We start from the raw sequence: 10,046 nt of genomic DNA, 5'->3' as shown, positions 1-10,046 counted from the left end.
CACCGAATCACCAAAACACTAGCGCCAATACACCAATACCTAAGCTGCTACTGTAGGCACAGCCAAGATCATACCAAACACACATGGGTCATCATTCTATGAGTAGACTGCCTTTAGGGTCATGTCATTCTGTCAATCTATTCATTTCACCTCATTGTAACATTCTGTCATGAAGAGCACGTGTTGAACTTCATAATAAATAATATTTTCCCAGGTCAAGAGGTTAAATAAAGTGGGTTCAAATCTTGATGTGGGACATGGAAGGAAACAACTAATTAATTTGAATGTAAACACACTGCTAATGACATATTTAGAGAGAGAGAGAGAGAGAGAGAGAGAGAGAGAGAGAGAGAGAGAGAGAGAGAGAGAGAGAGAGAGAGAGAGACAGAGACAGAGACAGAGACAGAGACAGAGAGACAGACAGAGAGGCAAACAAGTGATCTTACCATCCCAGTAGAGTTCTTCATGTCACCAGGCCTCAATAAAAAGTGTGAAGTCCTATTCTCGAGGGCTGCTTGCTCTCTCTCTCTCTCTCTCTCTCTCTCTCTCTCTCTCTCTCTCTCTCTCTCTCTCTCTCTCTCTCTCTCTCTCTCTCTCTCTCTCTCTTCTCTATATCCCTTTCTGTGTGAGTTTCTGTGTGTGTGAGACAGAGAGAGTGAGAAACTCAGTCGCAGCAGTTGCAGCGTGTGTGTGTGTGGCTGCAGATGAAGTATCCTGAAGGTCGACCGGTCGGCCAGGGGGGTGAGAAGAGAACAGTAAAGGATTATCTGGAGTAGAGGAGGGGAGAGGAGAGTAGCCCTCCCCCAGCCTCGGCCCTGATCAGACCAGAGACACAGAAATCCTATTCACATCACAGCCAGTTACACCGGGAGCCACTCCTACTCACCATAATATCCCCATAATCCTGTTACAGACAGCCTCAACCAAGGCCCTTTCACTCATTTAGCCCGCGTCTCGGTCCATATGGTAATGCTGCTAGAATAAACCTTCCATGGAGGAGCGAAGGTGGTGGCTGAGGCAAGGGTTTTGGTGTACTCTTTTATTTTGGTTGATATTATTCATTTGACAGGGAAGTACACGTGAATTCTTTGGATGAGGGAAGAGGAGTTTTGTTATACTTAATTTTTGTATTCTACGTTGACAGAGACAGTGCACTGTATAATGATGCAGTAGTTTTGTTATACTTCAGTGGTGTGTGTGTGTGTGTGTGTGTGTGTGTGTGTGTGTGTGTGTGTGTGCGTGCGTGCGTGCGTGCGTGCGTGCGTGCGTGCGTGCGTGCGTGCGTGCGTGCGTGTGCGTGTGCGTGTGCGTGTGCGTGTGTGTGTGTGAGTGTGAGTGTGAGTGTTTATGTTTCTGCACTTTAGAGAGCACACTTGCTGTGACCATCTATTCGGCCAGAGGAAATTCGAAGTGGGACGGAGATCTTTTTACCACATTCCTCATAGCAGATAAACTAAGCCTTGACTATAGAATTCAATAGGTCTGACACTCTGTCATGACTGTCAATGGAGGCAGCAGACTGTAAAGTGTTTAATACGTCTCCCACAGAGCCCACAGCTCAGACTCTCCAGTTGTCTGTGTCTGAGAGCCGACTCAATGAGCCAACGAGGGCAGGATGGAAGAAGTACTTAAGTAGGCAACAGAATGACATCAGAGGGGTGCATCACAAAGCAGGATCCTATAAGTAAGCCAGCTGACTTCGATAAACATTGATATGTACTTGGGGATTTTCTATTTTATTAGGAAGGAAGCAAATTAATTTTGGGGGGAGATATATCCAGTAAATCATACCATTATAGTTTCTAGTCAGTCTTTTTCTGTGAACTGGGATTATATGGAGTTTTTTTGTTGTTGAATATTTAGGGAAGATAGCTGGTTCTTTGATCCTGCCTTGTGACATCACTTTCTGCCTCTATCACCAAACTGAGTTTGACTTGATAAATAGATAAATAGTCAGGGTTGTTTTTCCCTCAGGTTTTGTGCAAGCAGTGATTCAGAGTTTTAAAAAAGCCAGTGTTGATTTAACCTGTTATTGTACATGTTATGGGAAAGTTGGTGTCTAAACAATTGTGTCAAGAACATTTTGAAATCATTCACAATAGGGGGAGAGAAGCTGTTGCAATATTTTGAATTGTCAGGGAGGAAGATTTTGGAGCCTATAAACTGAGAGAACGTGAGAAAGCGCCTTCCACTGTCTGCAAGATTAGAGATTAGTAGCGAGCAGGCAAGGCCAGTAAAAGAGGCCTTTCCATTCATATCTATATGGCTTCTATTCTCATTATACGTTCACACTAAGCTCAGATGAAAGTATTGCTGGAGCACTCTGAAGAGGACTTGTTGGAGTGGAGAGAGACTTACTCTTGGACTGGCAAAGCTGGTCTCTGTGAGTTTCTCTTTCTCTCTCTCTGTCTCTGTCTCACATGCTCTCCTCCTCTCTCTCCCCCCCCCCCCCCCCCCCCCCCCCCCCCCCTCTCCTTCTAATCCTATCTGCCATTCATTCACTGGCTGCCTCTTGACAAAGCCCAGAGGGTATAGAGAGTTCCGGACATCCTTGGGCATTCTGTCATGAACAACCGGAGAGGGTGGATAATTCCTCTGACACTGCAGCAGTAGCACACAGAACCCCAGACGCAACAGATTACCTCCCAGAATAGAAACACCAAACACAAATGATTCCCAACGTCACACCGCCTGGAAAAAATACTTCCTATTTTTATAAGGGGGGTCTGTCGAGACGGGGCTAGGGTGAGGTTGGGGGCAGGGGTTTAGGGTGAGATGGTGTTGTGTCTCGTCGCCACTCTCTCTTTCAATTCAATTTCAATTTAAGGGCTTTATTGGCATGGTTAACATATGTTTACATTGTCAAAGCAAGTGAAATGGATAATAAACAAAAGTGAAATAAACAATACAAATGGACAGTAAACATTACACTCATAGACGTTACAAAAGAATAAAGACATTTCAAATGTCATGTTATGTGCAAATAGTTAAAGTACAAAAGATAAAATAAATAAACATAAATATGGGTTGTATTTACAATGGTGGTTTTTCTTCACTGGTTGACCTTTTCTTGTGGCAACAGGTCACACATCTTGCTGCAATGATGGCACACTGTGGTATTTCACCCAGTAATATGTGAGTTTATCAAAATTGGGTTTGTTTTCAAATTCTTTGTGGATCTGTGTAATCTGAGGGAAATATGTCTCTCTAATATGGTCATACATTTGGCAGGAGGTTAGGAAGTGCAACTCAGTTTCCACCTCATTTTGTGGGCAGTGTGCACATAGCATGTCTTCTTGAGAATCAGGTCTGCCTACGGCGGCCTTTCTCAATAGCAAGGCTATGCTCACTGAGTCTGTACATAGTCAAAGCTTTCCTTAAGTTTGGGTCAGTCACAGTGGTCAGGTATTCTGCCACTGTGTACTCTCTGTTTAGGGCCAAATAGCATTCTAGTTCGCTGTTTTTTTTGTTAATTCTTTCCAATGTGTCAAGTAATTATCTGTTTATTTCTCATGATTTGGTTGGGTCTAATTGTGTTGCTGAGCTGGGGCTCTGTGGGGTGTGTTTGTGACCAGAACCCAGGACCAGCTTGCTTAGGGGACTCTTCTCCAGGTTCATCTCTCTGTAGGTGATATCTTTGTTATGGAACGTTTGGGAATCGCTTCCTTTTAGGTGTTTGTAGAATTTAACGGCTCTTTTCTGGATTTTGATAATTAGCGGGTATCAGCCTAATTCTGCTCTGCATGCATTATTTGGTGTTTTACGTTGTACACTGAGGATAATTTTGCAATTTGGTGTTTGTCCCATTTTGTGAATTCTTGGTTGGTGATCGGACCCCAGACCTCACAACCATAAAGGGCAATGGGTTTTATATCTGATTCTAGAATTGTTAGCCAGATCCTAATTGGTATGTCGAATTTTATGTTCATTTTGATGTCATTGAAGGCCCTTCTTGCCTTCTCTCTCTCCGACTACCTCTGTCTGTCTGTCTCTCTATCTCTCTCTCTCTCTCTCTCCCTGCCTGGCCCCTGAGTTCACTTCCTTTCTCTAGAGACGGGGCCCCTGTAATCCCCCTAGGGGACAACTTGAGGGGCCACTCCACAGTCACACCACAGAGTACACACAGAGGGTTAAATCGAATGGATCCCTCCTCTCGTGAAGTGCGAATAAGCAGTACCAAACTTTAGAGACATTGACATATTAGAAATTAAAATGTTTAAATGTTGTTTTTTAAATGTTTTTTTTTATATTTGTCATTTTGCGCACAAGCAGGAGTGTGTTCTGTTGATTGTGTGCGACCCACTCTATTCAGGTAATTTTTTGTTCTGTTAGACTAACATTGTGTGACAGAGTGCAGACAGACAGACAGACAGACAGACAGACAGACAGACAGACAGACAGACAGACAGACAGACAGACAAACAGACAGACAGACAGACAGACAGACAGACAGACAGACAGACAGACAGACAGACAGACAGACAGACAGACAGAACTGAGGCCCAGACAGACAGAGCTGAGACCCAGACAGGCAGACAGACAGACAGAAAGAGAGAGCTGAGACCCAGACAGACAGACCCAGTCATACATGACTAGACAGACAGACAGACAGACAGACAGACAGACAGACAGACAGACAGACAGACAGACAGACAGACAGACAGACAGACAGACAGACAGACAGACAGACAGACAGACAGACAGACAGAGCTGAGACCCAGACAGACAGACCCAGTCAGACATGGCTAGACAGACAGACAGACAGACAGACAGACAGACAGACAGACAGACAGACAGACAGACAGACAGACAGACAGACAGACAGACAGACAGACAGACAGACAGACAGACTTATAGACAGACTAACAGACAGACTAACAGACAGACTAACAGACAGAGAGAGCTGAGACCCAGACAGACAGACCCAGTCAGACATGGCTAAACAAACAGACAGACAGACAGACAGACAGACAGACAGACAGACAGACAGACAGACAGACAGACAGACAGACAGACAGACAGACAGACAGACAGACAGACAGACAGACAGACAGACAGACAGACAGACAGACAGACAGACAGACAGACAGACAGACAGACAGACAGACAGACAGACAGACAGACAGACAGACAGACAGACAGACAGACCGACAGACCGACCGACCGACCGACCGACCGACCGACCGACCGACCGACCGACCGACCGACCGACCGACCGACCGACCGACCGACCCGACCGACCGACCGACCGACCGACCGACCGACCGACCGACCGACCGACCGACCGACCGACCGACCGACCGACCGACCGACCGACCGACCGACCGACCGACCGACCGACCGACCGACCGCCCGACCGACCGACCGACCGACCGACCGACCGACCGACCGACCGACCGACCGACCGACCGACCGACCGACCGACCGACCGACCGACCGACCGACCGACCGACCGCCCGACCGACCGACCGACCGACCGACCGACCGACCGACCGACCGACCGACCGAACCGACCGAACCGACCGACCGACCGACCGACCGACCGACCGACCGACCGACCGACCGACCGACCGACCGACCGACCGACCGACCGACCGACCGACCGACCGACCGACCGACAGACAGACAGACAGACAGACAGACAGACAGACAGACAGACAGACAGACAGACAGACAGACAGACAGACAGACAGACAGACAGACCGACCGACCGACAGACAGACAGACCAACAGACAGGACAGACCAACAGACAGGACAGACCAACAGACAGACCAACAGACAGGACACAGGACAGACCAACAGACAGACCAACAGACAGACCAACAGACAGATAGAGAGAGCTGAGACCCAGACAGACAGACCCAGTCAGACATGGCTAGACAGGGCTGTTTGAAGTAAGCCAACGGTTCAGGGACTGTTTTATCTGTGGGGTCTCTGTCATTTGATGGTGGCAGACGTTTCAAGGGTCTTTTTTAAAGCACTGATAACAGGATTGGCTAGTGATCAGAGAGGAGCAGTCACAACAACAAGACAGAAGATAAAACTTCATTCACTTTATTGTCCGTTGTTTTACCACAAATCTTTCTATTTTGGTAGAATGTAAACGAGCTAAGGTTGCACAATTCCAGTCACCTTTCCAAAATTCCTACGTTTTCTAGAAATTCTGGTTGGAAGACTCTTGGAATAAGGACGAGAATAAGGATGAGAATAAGGACGAGAATAAGGAGGAGAATAAGGAGGAGAATAAGGACGAGAATAAGGACGAGAATAAGGACGAGAATAAGGACGAGAATAAGGACGAGAATAAGGGGAAATACTCCAGTGAATTTGTGGGAAGTTATCAGAATTTTGCAATCCTAAAGCAACATTAATTTCCCATTGAAAGTGTGGTTTTTGTACAAGCTTCCATCTTGTAAGCTAAGGGTTAAAAATAGTTACATTTGCATAGAGACAGAAAAACATTTTATAGTCATTCATAATCTATTTAAATAAAAGTGATATCACAAACATGAATACACAAATATAATAAACAATTTGCTTATTCAACTAAATAAACCAACAGTACTCAAGGTTCCAAGAAATCGAGTTAGCACCTTCTTCATGTCAAAAGTGTAAAAATGCTTTTAAACTTTTCAATCTTTGATAACGAAAAATACCTCTGTTTGGATTCTGTATCAGGGTAACATTTATAAATTGATGTTCATTCATGGACAAGCTCATTTCTCATTGCCATGTCTTCAGGCCACAGAGTAATCTATAAAGAATGTACATCAGCCAGCATTATCAGTCAGCTCTCTAAAGTAGGGAGAGTCTGTTAGAAGGGGGTTTAAAACGGAACCCTGAAGACAAGAGAGAGAGGGAGAGGGCATACCATGGGAGTGGTGTCAAGTGGCCGTTTGTCCAGCTGGCTAGAGTGTGTGTGCGTGTGATTGTGTGTGTATGTGTGTGCAAATGCATGTGTGTCTTTGTGTCCGTCTATGAATGTGTGTGTGAGACTGTTTTTGTGTGTGTGTCCATTCATTTGTGAATGTGTGTATGTATGTGTTTAGAATCCTTCCTTATCTTTGAAGAAGTGCCGGGATGGGATGGCTGACTTGCCGAGATGACTGCACTTCTCTGGTTCAGAGACAGGAGAAAGGAGAGGGACTGCCTGTCTATTTACAGAGCAGCCAGGACTCCACTTCTCTGGTTCAGAGACAGGAGAAAGGAGAGGAACTGCCTGTCTATTTACAGAGCAGCCAGGACTCCACTGCATCTACAAGCAGTGGATATCCTAAGAGTCTGGTACTACAGGACGGCTGGTGTGAGTGGAGGGCTCTACAGCAGGGCAGCTAGTGCTGGAGGAGATCAGTGTATTGCTGGATATTTTAGGGCAGGGGGATAAAGTCTGTATGCTGGTACAATCAAGGTTAGAATGGGTCCAAGACTAGAGTGGGTCCAATACTGAAGCTGCACCATTAGCCCCAGCTCAGAGTGACAGTCCTCATGTATTTCCTCCTAAGAGAGCCAGGGTTGGAGTGGACCCCGGGGAGTGTTGGAGCTGCAAGTCAGAGCGGTGTATTTCAGAACCAATCAGGGATTTATTACATCTACAACAAAGGAGGGTGGATGAAGGGAGGTGTTGCCCTTCTTTGACCACTGTGTGTTCCAGGCAAGCTATCCAGGGCTACAGTGGATCTACAGCACCTGTTTCCAGTACATCCAGGACTGGCGGAGAGGAGAACTGGATCTGCCTACACTATAATTGATTGGATTTACATAACACTTCTCCAGTGCGCAAAGCGCTTTAAATGCCGCTGTAGGCTACACCAGGCAGCTCGTCCTTCTTCCCCGAGGCAGCAGGACGCCAGCGGTCAGAGTGCTGTATGTCAGTGCATCCAGAAGAAGAGTGGATCCAGTGCTATATCTGATCTAAAACCAAGGAAGAGCATGGAGGTGTGGATGAGACCGCTGTGTTCCTAGACCGCTGTGCTCCTAGACCGCTGTGTTGATAGACTGCTGTGTTCCTAGACCGCTGTGTTCCTAGACCGCTGTGTTCCTAGACCGCTGTGTTCCTAGACCGCTGTGTTGATAGACTGCTGTGTTCCTAGACCGCTGTGTTCTTAGACCGCTGTGTTCCTAGACCGCTGTGTTCCTAGACCGCTGTGTTGATAGACTGCTGTGTTCCTAGACCGCTGTGTTCATAGACCGCTGTGTTCCTAGACCGCTGTGTTCCTAGACCGCTGTGCTCCTAGACCGCTGTGTTCTTAGACCGCTGTGTTCCTAGACCGTTGTGTTCCTAGACCGCTGTGTTCCTAGACCACTGTGTTCCTAGAACGCTGTGTTCCTAAACCGCTGTGCTCCTAGACCGCTGTGTTCCTAGACCGCTGTGTTGATAGACTGCTGTGTTCCTAGACCGCTGTGTTCATAGACTGCTGTGTTCCTAGACCACTGTGCTCCTAGACCACTGTGTTCCACTGTATTAGAATCCTCTTGTCTTTCTGAGAGGAAGACAGCCATCGGCCGCCATTATGACGGAGTGGACACTCCTCAAACGTCTCCTGGACGCCGTCCACCAGCACTCCACCATGATTGGACGCCTCTGGCTCACCGTCATGGTGATCTTTCGCCTCCTCATCATTGCCGTGGCGACTGAGGACGTGTACGCCGACGAGCAGGAGATGTTTGTGTGCAACACCCTGCAGCCGGGCTGCACCACAGTCTGCTATGATGCCTTCGCGCCCATCTCACAGCCGCGCTTCTGGGTCTTCCACATCATCAGCGTCTCGACTCCGTCTCTCTGTTTTATCATATATACGTGGCATAATCTGTCCAAGCTGCCGCAGGGACACAGCGGGCAGGGCCAGGGGGTTAACCCAAGGGACATGCCTCGAGACGGGGGGAAGGATGGAGGTCGAGAGGCATTGAACCGGAGCTGCGACTCGGATAGCTGCTCCATCCGTTCGCACCGGCACTTAGGTCACAGCTTGGCCAATGTCTTGGAGGGAATCGCTGCCCAGAGTCAGAGCCTCCTAAAGGGAGCTGCCACCACTACAGCCACCACAGCCACCACCGCCACGTCTCTAACCCAGGCCAGGGCTCGCGTCTACAGGAATAGCCACTACGATGCACCGGGGGGTCCTGGAGGTGGAGGAGGAACCGGAGGCGTCCTCTCCAAGTACTACGTGTTCCATGTGTGTTTCCGGGCGCTGCTGGAGGTGGGCTTTGTCATGGCCCAGTGGTTTCTCTTCGGCTTCCGAGTGCCCGTCCACTTTTTGTGCAAGGCCCCACCCTGTACGCAGCCCGTGGACTGCTACGTGTCACGGCCCACAGAGAAAACCATCTTCCTCCTCTTCATGTTCTGCGTGGGGCTCTTCTGCATCCTCCTCAACCTTCTGGAGCTTAATCATCTAGGATGGAAGAAGATCAGACACTCAGTGAGGCTCAGGGAGGGAGGATCATGGGGGAATTATGGGGTAGAGAAAGGGAGGCAGGAAACCTTTGAGACTTTCTCTCCCGACAGCCCCTCACTGATGTCGTCTCTCGGCCTTAGGGATGTCACCAGTACGACGTTGCTACCGACCTTGGATCTGGTAGTCGACCACCGGCCTGACTGGACCTGTGCTGGGAACTGTTCCCCATTTAATAAGGAGCCTGATGCTGGTATAGAGACAGGGCTGCAGCTTCCCAACAACCAGGAGCTCCAGAGAGGAGAGACACATCTTATGAAGAGCCAAGGGGAGGGCTGGAAGTCCAAGCTGCGCAGTACAGAGGTCTGGATATGAATGAAAGAATTGAAACGCTGTATAGTGCTTTGGCATTATTCCATGACAACTACCAGGAAATGACTTATGTTACAGTACGCTGTATTTGCAAGTCCATACAGATGTACTGTGGTACTCATCACTGGTAATGTTGTTTCCCAAGAAAATAGAGAAAATACACCAGAGTACCTGAGTGTCTGAGGTGTGGATATGAGTGAACATTTGACCAAGCTTCCCTCAGCACTGTGCTGTTTACAACTGTGGTTCTCAAGCATTTATGACGCACAAAAACCTTTAGGAAT

General features: G+C 48.0%; 1 protein-coding gene across 1 annotated transcript; it reads left to right on the top strand.

Moving 5' to 3' along the window:
• The first annotated feature begins 8,511 nt into the window (after nt 1-8,511).
• On the top strand, nt 8,512-9,765 carry LOC120041952 (gap junction delta-2 protein-like). The gene is made up of 4 exons (XM_038986829.1): nt 8,512-8,842; nt 8,900-9,001; nt 9,128-9,456; nt 9,487-9,765. The coding sequence occupies exons 1-4, from the start codon at nt 8,512-8,514 to the stop codon at nt 9,763-9,765; spliced, it is 1,041 nt and encodes a 346-aa protein (XP_038842757.1).
• Nucleotides 9,766-10,046: the final 281 nt, after the last annotated feature.

Source organism: Salvelinus namaycush, unplaced genomic scaffold (genome assembly GCF_016432855.1).
Source record: "Salvelinus namaycush isolate Seneca unplaced genomic scaffold, SaNama_1.0 Scaffold592, whole genome shotgun sequence".
Classification (NCBI taxonomy): domain Eukaryota; kingdom Metazoa; phylum Chordata; class Actinopteri; order Salmoniformes; family Salmonidae; genus Salvelinus; species Salvelinus namaycush.
The sequence above is the reverse complement of the archived record's forward strand: the minus strand, read 5'-3'. Positions and strand labels throughout refer to the sequence as shown.